The sequence below is a fragment of the Anomalospiza imberbis genome, chromosome 16, assembly GCF_031753505.1.
Source record: "Anomalospiza imberbis isolate Cuckoo-Finch-1a 21T00152 chromosome 16, ASM3175350v1, whole genome shotgun sequence".
NCBI classification, from domain to species: Eukaryota; Metazoa; Chordata; class Aves; order Passeriformes; family Viduidae; genus Anomalospiza; species Anomalospiza imberbis.
In genome coordinates this window covers 12,657,182-12,672,855 of record NC_089696.1, presented here as the reverse complement: position 1 = coordinate 12,672,855, position 15,674 = coordinate 12,657,182, and the positions used below count along the sequence as shown (strand labels likewise).

General features: G+C 43.2%; 1 protein-coding gene across 15 annotated transcripts in view; it reads left to right on the top strand.

Annotated features, from left to right (window-relative positions):
- The window catches only part of CARD11 (caspase recruitment domain family member 11), a 53,501-nt gene that overhangs the window by 28,755 nt on the left and 9,072 nt on the right, over positions 1–15,674 (top strand). For 14 of the 15 annotated variants that reach the window (XM_068207108.1, XM_068207112.1, XM_068207111.1 and 11 more), the window contains 14 exons: positions 618–797; positions 1,841–1,895; positions 3,129–3,238; positions 4,403–4,506; positions 7,438–7,490; positions 8,041–8,173; positions 8,642–8,843; positions 9,283–9,409; positions 10,483–10,723; positions 11,127–11,223; positions 12,283–12,378; positions 13,320–13,452; positions 13,994–14,173; positions 15,329–15,453. In XM_068207108.1, coding sequence (XP_068063209.1) covers positions 618–797; positions 1,841–1,895; positions 3,129–3,238; positions 4,403–4,506; positions 7,438–7,490; positions 8,041–8,173; positions 8,642–8,843; positions 9,283–9,409; positions 10,483–10,723; positions 11,127–11,223; positions 12,283–12,378; positions 13,320–13,452; positions 13,994–14,173; positions 15,329–15,453 — 1,836 coding nt within the window. The remainder of the gene's footprint in view (positions 1–617; positions 798–1,840; positions 1,896–3,128; positions 3,239–4,402; positions 4,507–7,437; positions 7,491–8,040; positions 8,174–8,641; positions 8,844–9,282; positions 9,410–10,482; positions 10,724–11,126; positions 11,224–12,282; positions 12,379–13,319; positions 13,453–13,993; positions 14,174–15,328; positions 15,454–15,674) is intronic. The other variant, XM_068207117.1, reaches the window with a different exon arrangement.

Genomic DNA, 15,674 nt, shown 5'->3' with positions numbered 1-15,674 from the left:
AAACTTTTTCCTGATATTCAGCCTATATTTCCCTTGATGCAGCTTGAGACTGTGTCCTCTGGTTCTGTCAGTGCTGCCTGGTGAAAGAGACCAACCCTCACCTGACTACAACCACCTTTCAGGGAGCTGTAGAGAATGATAAGGAAGAGACTTGTTAAGACTTGCTTTTACAAACATTTTGGTCTGGAAGGGAGAGGGGACTTTTCTAATTCTTTCCATGAATTAACTGAAAAAAATAATCTACTAAATGTCAGTGTTGTGAATTCTTTGCTATAGTGTTTTTCAAGTTTTCTGTTATGCACATGGCTTCCCAAAGGCTGCCACTCCACAGCTTGACTTTAAATGGAAGGGGAAAAATGCAGAAAATCGAGTATTTTCTACATTGGGGTAGAAACTACAAATAGTTTTTAGGAACCTGAGTGAAAAATAATTCAGTCTTTGAACAGAAATCCCCGCAAATCTCAGCCCAAATTACTGATTGGGTCTGGAGCCACATTCTGTGTGAGCTTCTGAAGCACTGGAGTACAATAGGTTCAATCAGATTACTCTAAAGGAAGGTCACGAGTTTGTTGCACCAAACTGGTCTCAGAAATAAAGTGTTCCCTTGTGATCTTTAGAGTTTGCCACGGAATCTTCCCATTACCGTTATCTCCCAGGCCTTTGGGACTTCTGGCCCAAAAGCCAACGGTCAGGAAGCCGATGACTCCTCCACTTCTGAGGACTCTCCTGAAGACAACAAATTCTTCTTGCCTGATCAAGTTCGTCTCAAGAGAAGAGTGAACCTAAAGGGGATCCAGGTGTGTCTGAATCTGAGACTGGAATAACACTGAGCAGGGACTTCTAGAATTATCAGGCATAACACATGTTGTGGCTGTGCCTCTGAAACTGCTGTCAAGATAAGAATAGATCTGTGTATGATAGTGAGCTGTGCGTGATAGTTTTTGCCCTGTGGTGATTTGCATCTTGAGGAGCAGATCTAATCAGGCTTCATAGACTGTTTTCTGTCCCTTCTCCCCATTTCCTGTTTTCTTCTCACTTCTGCTGTTCATTCACATTCTTGGAGCGTTGTCAATAAATTGATTCTTTGCCTCCTTAACATTAGTGGAAAAAAAAAATGACATAATGCCTGAGGTCCAATGCACACTGAAGGTGAAAAACAAAGCATTGGTGGAAAAGCTCTCAGCAGCTGGAAGGAAAAATAGAAAGAAATGGACACAATCTAGAGCAAAATTAACTATCTAATTTAGAATTAAATTATGGCAATTTCCTCACCCCTAACAGGAAGGGGGTAGCATGAGTTAGGTTCATTCTTTCCCTGACTAGCTGCATTCACATGGCTATTATCTGATGCTGGATTCATGATCCGTAAAAAAAACCCACAAAAATCTAACATTAGGCCTTTGAGGTTCTCTTTCCTTTCATCTGCACTTGAATTCTCCCTGCCCTTCATAACCTTCCTGAGCTCTGACTGTCGTTATTACTTATGGCAATAGAGCTGCATCTTTCACATTGCACACTCCAAAAGGATGCCTGTTGAATTAACAGCTGCCTGAAACCAGTCCCAAGGCACCCACTTCACCTTTTGTCTCTCTTTTTCTTCATCAGAATCTGGAAATTGCAATGCATTTGGGCCAGGCATTCAAAAGGAGTCAGGTGGCTCACCCTCCATCACTGCTGTTGCATTTAGATACCAAAATATCTTCTAACTTTTGGGTCCTCTTGTTTAAAAGAGGGGAAGTATATTACAACATAACAGTGAAAAAAGGTGGTGAAAATATCTGGTTTACAGTGTGTGGTAAATATTCTGCATTTGTGCTGATTTTCGTCCTCTTTCTTTTAGATAAGTCCAAGAGCTAAATCTCCTGTCAGCATGAACAAAATATCAGAGTTTCAAGGTCAGGAAGAGCACCCATGTCCTTATTCCTTTTCCATTGCTTTGTCTCTTTCACTTAATCTCTTTAAGTTGTTTTAACAAACATGCCAAACAGGGAAATTCTTAACTAAGTCCAAGTCAGCAAAAAAAAAAAAAACCCAAACAAAACAGTTTCTCTCACAGTTATAAATGTAATGATTAAAAGTGGTCAAGACTTCTACTTCATTGTCCTCTCCATCCAAAGGTACCTCCCCAGGCACACGATGTGCATCCCATTGCTCACCTAAATTTTCTGTCCACTCAGTTTTCCATTTAGTTTACAAAAATTGTAAAGTCATTTGTGTAACATCTGTACTAAAAATCATTATACCATTCTCTTTTTGCTGTTGGAAAAATCATTCAAGCTGAAAAGGCCCTAATCTAGTGATTGTCTAATGAGTTCCTTTGTCCTTCAGCAAAAGGGAATTAATTTTAAATCTAAAGCATTGCAAAGGCTGGGAGAGGGAGATTGACCCATGCCCCAGCCAGCTGCCAAGTTACCAAATTTGTTGCTGTATACTCATGTTTGAGCTGCTCCTAATTCCTCTTGTTTGTGTAACACTACCCCTGAAACACCAAACACCATCAGAGGCAGCACTTCCTTCAGTAGCTGCGAGTGGCCCTGTTGGATAAACTATCCTGGGAAACACAGCTCCTGCTCCAAGGAATTCCATGTTAAACAGCAGCTTTGCTGTCAGGCAGTGTGCAACATTAGCACCACTCAGAGGTGCTGAGGAAGGGAAGGAGTCCACATTCACTCTGTGTTACCTGGGACTGCTGAGGGATCTCAGGCTTCTTGGTCCCTGCTGTAAATTCTTTGTTGTAACAAAATGTAATTCAATGAGCCAACCCTGCATATTGCCAGATTCAGGTGGTGTAATTAAAACATAAATTCATGAAACAATCCTTTAATTTGTCAAATAGCATTCACTGATCTATTAAAAACACTCAGGACAGAGCTGAGAGACAAAGTGGGCAGGAGTCTGTGCAGAGGGGTGGGAATTTCTGTACTTTGCTGGGAGCTCCTGGGGAACGGGAGCCAGAGCTGCAGGGCAGGAGCGTGTCCAGGGCCCCTGTCCAGTACAAGACCAGCTGAAATGGAAAGGGAACATAAGTGCAGTGGCACGTCTGTGAAAGGCTCTGCATTGGAAGTGCTCTGACATGCTTGTCTCTGGTGTGTTTTCTCTGTGTGCTGCCCTTGTCCCTGCAAGTGCAGCAGTCAGAGCACAGGATGAAGACGGGGCCGAGGGCAGCACCGGCCGCACGGACATGAGCTCCTCTGTGTCCATCAGCAACTCCATCAGCAGCTGTGAAGTCACCAAGATTGTAAGGATGCCCCTTGCCTGTCTACAGCCATCTCTCCTCATGTGGTTCAGAGCTTGCACAACTCAGTATTAGCGCTTCCCCAGCATCCCAGCTGAGATCCCATTCAAGGCCCTCGTCAGAAGCTCCCTTAATCCTTTAACCAGCATTTTGTTAGACCTATGTTATTAGCCTTTCCCAAAATCACAGAATTGGTTTATGTTTATTTAAAGATATTTCAGAGGTATTTATGACCTCTTGCTGTCTCCTTATGCCATTTAACATTTACTGTTAGAAGAAAGAGATTTGCTTTAAAAGCTGCTTTGTAACTTATCTGAGAAAATTTTAAGGGTTTTTTGAGTTCTATAATGCTTTTCCTGTCTATAAGTAACAGCGAGTGAGGAAAGGGGTGCAGATCACAGTTGGAAATTTCTGCATACCATAGTCAAACCATTTCTTCCCTGCTTGCTGTATCCCCATAATCTTCCAAGGTAGATATTCCATTATACATATGTGAGCACTGACACAGCAGGACAGGCAGATAGAGAGAGTGCTCTTGCAGAGTGTTAATAACAAAGAACAAAACATCTTTCTAGAACACCGTGAAAAATGCTGCCCCCAGGAAATTAAAATTATACTCAAGAATAGCCAGGAAAGAACTTGCTGCCACTCGTAATAAGCTTAGCTGGGTTAGGAATATTTTTTGGAATATCTGTTGGATGTTTAGATGACTTACACTGTTTTCCCTCTAGTGCAATTCAGGGTTTAGTTTCCAGTGGACTGGAATATTAATTATTTAATGTATAGAGATCTGTATTTTTCTTCCTCATTCCAACTATAGATATATTTATATAAGTACACATACTGCTTTTCATCCCCCTCCTCCTATGTCAGCTGTGCCACACACAGAAGTGAAGTTACAATGGCTCAGTAAATCAGGCAGTTGTGTGGTCACAGGAGAAGGTGCAGTGCCAGCACACAAGCTGTGCATTGTGCTAAAAACAGGGATATGTGAGAGCTCTTGGATTCTGCACAGCTAGAATCAACTTCTCTTCTTTTTCTGTGTGTGCTTCCCAGTGCAAAGTACAGCCAGTGCAGAGCACCCTTGCTAACGCTGCTGTGAGTGAGAAGTGAGAGCCCATTTCAGCCAGATAACCTTTCTGACACCTTTTGGTTTCTCGTTCAAAGCAAACCCTGCGAAATCGCAACGACAGCATCATGTCAACCACCCCTGAGCCGCCCGGGAACGACTCCATCATGCGGCGCTGCAAGGAGGACACCCCTCACTGCAGGTGGGTCACACAGGAAACCTACCTGGGCCTGCTGCCACAGGGACAAGGGGAAAGGGGCTCTAGAGGTCCTTGTGTCTGCCTCTGGTTGGGGAGCCTCTGTAGAATTCACAGAATCACAGAATGACCAGCCTGGAAGAGACCTTAAAGATCATCGAGTCCAACCCAGCCCCAACACCTCAATTAAACCATGGCACCCAGTGCCACATCCAGGCTTTTTTTAAACACGTCCAGGGATGGTGACTCCACCACCTCCCGGGGGAGACCATTCCAGAACTTCATCACCCTTTCTGTAAAGAACATCTTCCTAATATCCAGCCTATGTTTCCCTTGATGCAGCTTGAGGCGGTGTCCTCTGGTTCTGTCTATAAAGCATAGGATTAACCTAAACTTCTCAAGGCTCAGCCCTTCATCCAACATTTTGTCCAAAGCACTCAGGAATGTCTGAAGTTCAGCTGGCATCAATGACAGTGACAGCACTGCAGCCCTGAGTGTAATAGACAGAAACACAAACAGGACTGGAACACCTCGGCGCTGATGCTATTGGAGAGAGTGCTCTCTCTCCCTTTGCACACTGATCCAGCTTCAGTTTTTGCCCCTCAGCTCCCTGCTGCCCACATGTCCCTGTTCTTTTCCCTTCTCTAAAAGCCCCCCCCTTCTCTCTGGAAGCTGCAGAAGTAGAGCAGAGCTGCTTGCACTCTGAGGAGTGAGGGGAGAAGCGGAGGAGGGAGCTGGTTTTTGTGAGTCTCAGGGTCTGTTTCTCAGCAGAGAAGGGAGGGCAGATAGGCTTTGCCCTTGGCTTCACCTTCTGCTGCAGCTTCCCCTTCTGCCAGGTCAGGGCCCCTGGAGTTCCCCTGGCAGTGAAATCACATCAGCTGGTGAGTGGGAAGTTGGTGGCAGGAAGGAAAGAGACCTCTCCAGCCTCACAGTTCCCTAAAGGGCACTGACCCCTTTTCTAAAAGGTTTTTTGCAATGTGATACTCAGACATGCTGTGTTGGTGTGGTGTCAAAAGCATCAGTGTCTGCATCAGAAATACCAGCAGACACAAATACATTCCCTAAAGGTAGCAAGGAGAAGGAGAAAAGAACAGAGCAGACCAATTTAGAAGCAAGCAATATATGTGGAGGGTTTAGATCTTTATTAGATCTGTTTTTAATATCTAATCTTTATTAGAACTTTATTCAGATTTTTATGTTTTTCAAAACAATCTGATCTTGGGCAGACTGCCATTTCTGCCTCTCTCTTTGGACAGCTTTGCAAGACAGCTTTCCACTGAGGGCATCCTCAGCTGGTTCTCCCACATAATTTTCTAGGCTGCTGAAGATTTAAGCAGTGTTTATTTTAGTCTCCCTTAGCTTCTCCTTCATTGTCCTCCAAGTCCCTTTTTAAAGTGTATTGTATCAATTCAAGATGGAGAAAAGGGGGTTTATATTAATGATTTCAATGTTTTGTGCTTCAGGTGCCTGAGAAGCCTTTGGCATGCCTGAACTTTTCAATATTTGCAGTGTATTACAGAACATGGTAGAGATTACTTGGAGGTTATTCAGCTTGTGGACTTATTTCACTGTAACTCTGACTGTATTCTGTTCCATGTGTTAAGGTATTGGAAGACTGAGTTGTAATGAAACCTGAATTTTCCCCTCATAATAGATATTCTTCATGTGGAAAAAACAGGTACCCTGGCACAAGGTCTGAATGGGGACTTACCTTGTTGGGCTGATAATCACTAAAGTCAAGTATCTCAAGAGCCTGCCCAAAAGTACAGTGTAGTTTATAACTTTATAATTAGCATGATAAATTTTTGGAAATTATTTGTGAACATAAACCAGAATAATTGCTGTTTGCAAGCCAAGTTGCAGGTTTCACAGTTCATCTCTTCTTAATTTGTGTGGAGAAAAAAGGTGAGATCATCATTTAATGTAGGAAAAGGTACATTATTTCCCTGCTTATGCATGGTGCAAAAAAAGCTGATTATCTGCAGCCTGGCTGCAAAAAATTCACCCTTCAGCTGAAGCCAAATATGAGGAATATCAGCTCCACAGGAGACCTACAAATCATTTTGAATGGGAAAAACAACAAGCTGTTATTTAAACAGCTTTGCAACCAAAGGACACGCTGTAATGAAGTCCTTCTATTAAAGCTGACAGATCACTCACTTGGCTGGACAGCCCCCATACCCCTGTAAGAGCAAAATTTTAGTGAATTTAGAGTGGCTCTAAGGCCAGCCAACCTGGTGACCTTTGCAGGAAAGGCGGTGTCACTGGGAGCTGGGCTGGGACCAGAGCTGTGGCAGCTCCTGTGCAGAAGCCTGGAGCATTTTGCCATTCTGTATTGCAGGTACCTGAGTAGCCATGAGAGCTACCCTGAAACTGCTATAAAATGCTTCAAGTACTTTAAATCAAGATAAATTACTCCTCTTCTGCTGCACCTCAGTAACTTCCCTTGCATTCACTCTGTCCATCAGTGAACTTCTGGCTTTTTGCTCTGTTTGGAAAGCCCCCATGGTGCAGTGCATGCACAGCAGGCATGGTGCAGCCCTTTATCTCTGTGCTGAACCAAGTGTGGTGTGAGTCACACACCAGACCATCAGTCAGCAGCTTCCTGTTGTCCTCAGCAAAATCTTCATTCCCTCACTGCTGTTGGCAGTTCTTCCTTCTGAACCTTCTTGCTGTTTCACATGCTTCCCATGCTGGCTGACACATGTTATCTCCTTTTTCTTTATCTTCCCTGGACCCTCAAGGATGTTACTTGCTTTTTTTTTTTTTTTTTTGCAGCTGCACCATTGGCTGATGCAGGACCTCCAACATCTTCCTTTTTCACAGAAGTTCCTCCTTCAGAACTTAATGAAATCTACTGAAGCTGGAAATTTGAAAGCTTGAAAGTGTTCAGCTTTCTCTCTCTTCCATTATCTCATGCTTTGTTTTTAATTCCAGCCTGGTTGAAGAGGACAATGACAGCTTCGGATGTGATGCTTTGGAAATGGATGGTAAGCTAGAGGATATCATGTAAAATTGAAATATGAGCTAATATGTGATCAGCTCCTCAGCTACAGAGACTGACAGATAACCAGCCCTGCTCTAAGTAAATGGGACATACAGCCTGTGAGTAAATCAAGGAAACAAAGGGTCGGCCTGTGGTGAGAAGGGGAAAGCAGTCATTCCTGAAGAGCTAAGAGGGAAAAATGTTTTGTTTTATTGCAATGAGGGTGGTCAAACACTAAAACAGGGTTGTCCAGAGAGTTTTAGCCAAACTCTTCATCCTTGGAGATATCAAAACCCAGCTAGACAAAGTCCTGAGCAATCTTCTTGAGCTGACCCTGCATTGACTTTTGACTAGACAGTCTCCAGAGGTCCCTTCCCACTTTCTGTTCTATGAGAGTGGCATTCCTTGTGCCATGTCCTGTGGATATGAATCATACCTCTGCATGAAGAATTTCCTACTTCAGCTTTGGCTGGGATCAATTAAAATTAATTTTCCCCTTTTCCATCTTTGTCACTTTATCTAGGACTCATTATCATTCTTGTTTCTCTTTCCAGATGACAGTCACGACAGGCATTCACATGGAGCTCCTTCAGTGCACTCTTCCTCTTCTTCTCATCAGTCAGAAGGCCTGGATGCCTATGAGCTTGAGCATGTCAACTCCATATTTAGAAAGTTCTCTCTGGAAAGGTATTTGAGATGCCAATTTACTTACCTTAGAGACTGAGAAGAAAGGGTGCTGTGGTATAAACTCTGTATTTTTTTATTAGTTGCTGAAGTTATAGCAGCAGGAGTGATTATGGTGGCAGCAGTACAACGCTATCTTGGAGCCCTTTCATGTTCTGTAAAACCATGACGGTCAGCCTGAAAATTCAAAAACGTAAAGGCAGACAAAATGTTCTAAAGGCTTCGATTTCTCCTTGTGATCTTGCTATCTTGCTGCAAGAGCTTGCTGAGTGGAGAACTGTTATACACTGAGTTTTCAGAGTTTTCAAGCTCTTCTCCAGAACTTGTGCAGTAATGAGGAGGATTTCTTTTAAAGCCCTTAGATCCTAGTGCTTGATAATGCTAGAAGTTTATTTGTATATCTCTCATTTCTCATGCATTCATTTAACTCAGAGTGGGATAACCAGTTGTCCCTTCCTCTCCTGGACACAGACCCTTCCGTCCCTCTGTCACATCTGTGGGCCGCATCAGGAGCTCGTGTCACGCGATCCAGCGCATGACGCTCAACGGGGACAGCCTCAACTCAGAGATCACCCTGCTCGGGGGCAATGACAGAGGCAGCTTCGTCAGCTCTGTCAAGACAGGCTCCCTTGCAGAGAAAGCTGGCCTTCGGGAGGGACACCAGATCCTGCTGGTGAGCATGACATCGTCACCAAGCAGCCCTGGGTGTCTGCCCACCCACCTATGCTGCTGTCCCTGGCATCCCATGAGCACAAGATCAACAATGCTTCTGCCAAGTTTCTCTTTACTTAGTTTTCCCTCCATTGCCAGTGTTCCCAAATCATTTCCCTGTTCAAATGCCTCCGAGGGGGGAAAAAACACCCCAACAATTTATATTCCTGCACTTCTTACTCCCAGGGAAGCCTGGCATAGTGCAAGTGCTGCAGCTCTGTCAACTGCTAGCATTCCTAATTTGAGAGAAAAAGAACTATATAATTAGGACATAATCTACATTCTGGTAACAAAGTGTCTGCATTGTTTAATAAGAAAAAGATCATGGCACTTTAAAAAAATTATTTAATTGACTCGGAGATTGAACTTGCACTGGAGAGTAATATTTCTTTCATATCTAGTTGGAGGGCTGCATTAAAGGGGAAAATCAAAGTGTTCCTTTGGATACTTGCACAAAGGAAGAAGTTCACTGGACAATTCAGAGATGCAGTGGTCCAGTAACACTCCAGTATAAATCAAACCATGAAGGTAAGACCAAAAGTATTTCTTATCTCCAGTAGTCCCAGGGCTTTTATAGCAACTTGTCTGGAAGAGAGTGACAAGACCAGCATATCCTTTGTATTGGGATAAATTTGGAGCATGCCACTGGTGTTAATTACAGCTCCTCTGTGGAACTGCTTCAGGTTTTAGCCTGGTGTCCAAGAAAAAAAAACAACATGTGCTTGTCAACAGGAGTCTGAAAAATGTACATGGTGGCCAATAGCAACATGACTCATGAAACACACTCAAGCTTATTTTTATGTACAGTTTTCTGCAGTACGATGCGGTGAGCTGAATGATCTTTATCCAGCTGGTTGATTTAGCATTTACCTGATGGAGTTGCCCTGTTTATTACCTTTGTGGCTTTATCTTATCTTTAACAGCTGGAGTTCATGTGTGGCGAATAGAATTTGATTTTAGTGTTCAGGTTCTATAATGATAATTTCAGGTTATGGATCAAAAATTACATTCCAAAATCCATTTTTTACTGGTGTGTATAAATGGGCATTCATGTTTTTATGCTGGTTAGAGAATTTCAGCTGCATAGATCACGCAGGAAGTCATGCCTTTGATTTTCTTTGATGTTTTCAATTGTAGGAAAGACTATTGCAATTTTTTGAGCATCACTTAACTGCAGATAAAGCATGTTATAGAATCTGGGAGTGCCAATTAGAGCTAATAATAAGGAGAATAGCTTGTCATTAAAATTGGTGGCAGAACTCACACAGTACTTAGAGGGCAGAGCTATAGCTGTGTCTGTGTCTTTGCTGAGAAGTTCTTTGTTCCACAGGTCATGGGGGGAGTACTGAGAATGGAGTTACCTAGAAGTAGCATTATAATGAGAATATTCCCACAGAGCTGGCAGCAGCAGCATGGGCTGTCCCTGAGCCAGCGCCCCATTAGTATCTCCAAGGTGCAGGCCCGTGATCGGGCTGGAACTGCTGCAAGCAGCACTCTGGGACTACAAACCTCTCTCCGGGGAACCTCAGGAGTTCGTGCTGTGGGAATGCAGCAGCAGCAGAGTGGGAGATCCTGCCTCACCCCTTCCCTCCCTGCTGCAGGGTACCGCAAGCTGCTGTCGGAGCTGGAGGAAGGGCTCATCACCTCGGGGGACTCATTTCACATCCGCCTGAACCTGAACATCTCCAGCCAGCTGGACTGCTGCTCCCTGTCAGTGAAATGTGATGAGATCGTCCACATTCTTGACACCATGTACCAGGGCAGGTGTGAGTGGCTGTGTGCCAGGGTGGATCCCTTCACTGACAGGGACCTGGAGATGGGGACCATTCCCAGCTACAGCAGGTGAGAGGGATACTGAGTGACCATTACTGAGAGCAGGGATCTAGAAACATGGAACTTACTGCTGTAAGGAAAGAGGTGTCTATGTCTTAAATTTTGAGCTAAGGTCTGATGTGAAACTGTAGTAAGAGCTATAAAACTTAAGAATGGAGATTACAGATGTTACCTGAAAAAACAGAGTCCCTCAAAAAGTAACATATGCAAATATTCTATGGATATCTTTTAATCCTTAACTGCACTGCAGTTCTTCGTATTGTTTTGTTCCTGCCTTTACTGCATGGTTCAGTCAGTCCTCACAGCTATTTCTATTTAATCTTTTCTGTAGGCACAGACCCGTTGCAATCCAGCTTTCTTGTGAGTGGTTTCAAAAACATTGTGATCTGTGTGATTTTATCCTTTCTTTCAGAGCCCAGCAACTCCTTTTGGTGAAGCTGCAGCGGCTGATGCACAGGGGAAGCAAAGATGAGACAGAAAACTCCTACAACACCCTTCGGGCCCTGCGGGTAAGTATCTACAAACAAAGTCCTCTTAACACCTCACACTCCCCTGCTACTGGTTTTTTATTTTTCATTTTTCATCATCATTTTACAGAAATTCCTGTTTACGTTCTCTGTAGGTTTTGATTGTGTCAGGCAATGGGCACCTTCTGTTTGCTTTAAATAATATTGTGCCTGGGAATGAACCCAGCTCTGGCTCACTATTAACCCTTCCAGCTAGGAGGGACTACACTTTAAAAGTCCAAACTCTGTTCTGTGTGTTAGTCACCCTTCTCCTGCTTCTCTACCTGTAAACATTTAATGCATCTTCATGTACACATGAGGGAGAAGCTGTGTCCTTGCAGTTAATAATCAGAATTATTACTCTCCTATTGTGAATAAGCCTCTCAACCACAGAGTCTGTTGTCCCACTTTACAAAGACCTGTCTCTTCCAGCCTGGATGCTGTGGAGAGAACTGGGATTATCAGGCCTTCACACACAACAGCCCTTCAGATTTTCCCTTTTCCATCACTAAAAGCATTTTAGACCCCAAATTTTCATTTTTACATAATTAAAACTGCCTTCCTGATGTGTTAGTTACCACAAGTTATTTTTAGAGTCTGGGAGACATTCATGCTTCTGAGTTTTACAGAGACAGGTAGACAGTGCTTGTGCTTGATTTTAGTCAAGGTTAAGTGTCACACATTCCTTCTGTGCTCACAGCCCCACTGATCAAAGGGACAGAGATCACTGGCAGAGCTGCTTGTGAAAGCAAAAGCTGTGCATGCTCTTTTTTGGTGCAGAAATTATCTCTTTTTTTCGGTGTGGAGAACAGTCTGTGAACGGAATGTTCACAGTCTGTGGAAGGAATGTGAAGAGCAGGGGAAGAGCAGTGCTTGTCAGCACAGGCCATGCTGTGCCCACTGTTTGTTTAGAACATTGTGTTTGGGATAGGTATCAATCACTATCCCTTTTATTGGAAATAGAAAATATCTGGTTTGGCTTCTTCTGTTTCTGAAATGTTATTATTAAAAAATGTGAAAAAGAGCAGGGGTGAGAAAACCCCCTGTGTTGTTTTTTACTAGAATACATTGCAGCCAGAGGAGCCTGCCCTGCAGAATGACCCCAAAACCAGCCCTCGCCTATCCAGAGCAAGCTTTCTTTTGGGCCAGATTTTACAGGTAATAAAGTTCAAATCCTCAGTGCAATGTCTGAAATAGTGGATCTGAACAGTAGATATTCTCAGGCTATTCTAATTTACCCAGAAATCCCAGCTCAGGTCTAGGGGTTGTATTGGAATTTATTCCTATCAAAAAGAGATTTAATGCATGAAGGAGAAGGATGGGTTGTGTTTTCTGTTGTGATGTGGGGTGTTTGTTTTCAAGAGCATGGCTTCCATTACGAATGTGCCTTGAGGAATCCCACACATCTGCTGTCAGAGGCTGAAATGTGCTTTGTTTGTACCATAAGGACAAATCCAATGGGCTGGATCAAATCTCCAAGTCTCTGAGATAGGGCTCCATCAGAAAATAGTCCTTTAATTAGGGGCCAGCGACTCTGAGCATAGCAAAGTCTGTGTGGGTGAAAGACAAAGCCTTGTGAAGGAAGGTGATTGGGAAGGGTTAGCAAATACACAGGAGGAAGAGCTAATGTTTGGATAGAGGAATAGGCGGGTGCATGAGGAAGAAAAGCATGAAGCCTATTTCTCATGTAAAATGACTGTAAAAAGATGCCATTTGGGAGTTTTTAAGTCTCTCTGGTAGAGCAAAGAAGAGGCAGTTTGGGTATAGCCTGTGATACATTTGTGCACATACTCTGGGTATGATATACACATCAGTGCTTGTACTGGTGATAGCAGGGAGCTTTGTGAAGGGAAAACATGCCTCTTAAGAGCAGAGAACAAAATAACAAATCCCAAAGGGGATTAACACAGGCTCTGAAACAGATCTATGATATTTAAAGAGTCTTAGAATTCACTCCACAGATCCATGGAGTCCTGTCTTTGACAGACACAAGTGATTCAGATCTCATAGGTAACAAGCATCAGCTGATGAATACATGGGAGGGTAAATAATGCAAGAAATGAGGCTCAAATCTCTCTTTTTTTTGTTCACCTTTTTAGTTTGTCAGTAGGTCTGAGAACAAATACAAACGAATGAACAGCAATGAGCGGGTCCGCATCGTCACAGGCTGGCCCTCGGGCCTGGCACTGAACTCATCCGAGGGGAAGAAGCAGCTGCCTGATAAACTGGAAGGTAAAAATCTAAAAAAACCTTTACACGCATAGTACTGACACAAAGGCCAACATAAACATCTACAGAACAGCATGGCTATGAAATATATCCCAGGTCTTGCATTTGTGGTCCCCTCTGTGAAAGTTCAACAGCAACTGTGACCAAAACTGATTTTGCTAAAAGAGCTTGGGGCACTAAGCCTTCACAGGCAGCCTTAGAACACTGAAATGTCCTGTTTGGCTGGCAGTTCTTCCTAGGTGCTTTCTTGCCTTTGCTCCAAAATATTTAACGTGGAGTAAGTCAAGCTAACAAGTAGAGAGCCTCCAAGCAAATGTTGTGTTGAAGAAGTTAAGAAATAATCTCTTGAAAGCAAAAAGCAGCTGAATTTTTTAGTGTTAGATTGGACATCATAGTGCTGTGAGTATAGTAAAGACAACCCCAATAAAAGGGAAGGAGGACCAGTTTGACTAACCATGTCATTTCTGGTTCATGCATGTCTCCTTTTTTCTTCAAATATTGATGGAGAGGAGCCCAGAAGATAAATGTCTTGTTCTTTGCTCAGATTTGGATTCCGAGAGTGAGCTGGATAAGAAGCTCAGTCTGATCCCCTATAGCTTGGTGAGACCCATCCACTGTGAGCGCAGGCGCCCCGTGCTGTTCACCCCCACCATGCTGGCCAAGCCCTTGGTGCAGAAGCTTCTCAACTCTGGAGGTGCCCTGGAATTCAACATATGCAAGCCAGGTAATGGATAAGAGAGGGCCATGACTGTCAGCCCTCAGTGTTGGAAATATGAACATATATATGCGTGCACACGTAGGGGAATGCACATGTGAGAGTTGCTTGAGGTACTTCAAGTCACATCAGAGTGATGTGTAGCTGTAAATCCTGCTTTTTGAGACTATCTGGGATATTTGAATGTTCTTGAGACAGCCAGTACACATGGTTATGAGATTCTGTGTCTATAAATATTATCCATGTGTATGCTGTGTGGTTGCTAGGCTGCCCCTCAGAGACTGAAATGCTGTGAGTGCTCTTTCTGTTTGCATACTGTTTGCATACTGCATATCTAGGCAATGTGAAATTTTGATTAATTTGTTTCTAGTATTTGCTATTATGAGGAATATCTTCCCTAGAGCAACTTTAGGTTTCTGTCTCATCCAAGCTGTGAAGATTGTGCATTTGATCTACTGGAAAGACTGATTTTCTTCCATGCTAAGTATTTACTATTAAGGCAGTACGCAGTGCCGTGATGGCTGCGGGGCAGGATTGTATACAACCCAGCATTAAACAGAGCTGACGTTTCATTTTTACACTAATATTGAATACCCACAGCATAGTACGCAGCCTTACAGTCATCCAGACAGAGAAACTGAGAAGTTAAGTATTATAATAAATATCCCCTGTCTTGCAACATAAAACAAAAGCTTTGATGTAGAGCTGCAATTCACAAGGGGGCCAGTATCACACATTGCAACCTAAGCCAAATTTTTTTGAAACTTTAAACACAAATGTTGGAACACTAAATCCCTGTTTCAGGATGCTGTGCTGAAGAGACCACCTTTTTTTTAGCACTTCTCAGCATCCTCCATCCCTGAACTGCTACTATATAACATTAGGTGCTGGAATCGTATTTACTGTTTTAATTTAATGCCTTCATAGTGTTGTAGTAATTGCCCAAGGACTCATTGGTGCAGGATATAGCTGAGATGCTCAGCTGTGATCAGATTAGGCTTTAATTGAATTCAATGGAAGAAATGAGGCAGGTGTTAAGACAATTCATTGCTCATCCTCCTTCCCTGAACCATCCTTACATCCCATGTAAAGAACTACCAGATACTTTTCTGCGTGTTCTGCTGCTATAAATTTGATTCTGTCCCCATCCACATCTCTTCCTAGATATTGTAACAAAGGAAGAGTTCTTAAGGAAGCAAAGGACAGAGACTGTCATCTTCAGCAGAGAAAAGAATCTGAACACATACGAATGTATTGTACCTGCCAACATCGAGGCTGTTGCTGCCAAGGTGCTCACAGTGCTCTGTGTCTCTTCTTGGGCTCTCTGGGAACCTCTCTGCAATGTCCTGGATATCAGACTGACCAATTTACAGTTGCATGTTCTCTCTCCTGCCCTCCTTCAATCTCAGAGTTTTATTTATTCCCCCAAATGGTTTTTATTTGTGCTCTTACTTTTCCTTTTCTTTCCCTTATCCTTTTATATTCTCCCTCATTCCCTGTGATGACCCAC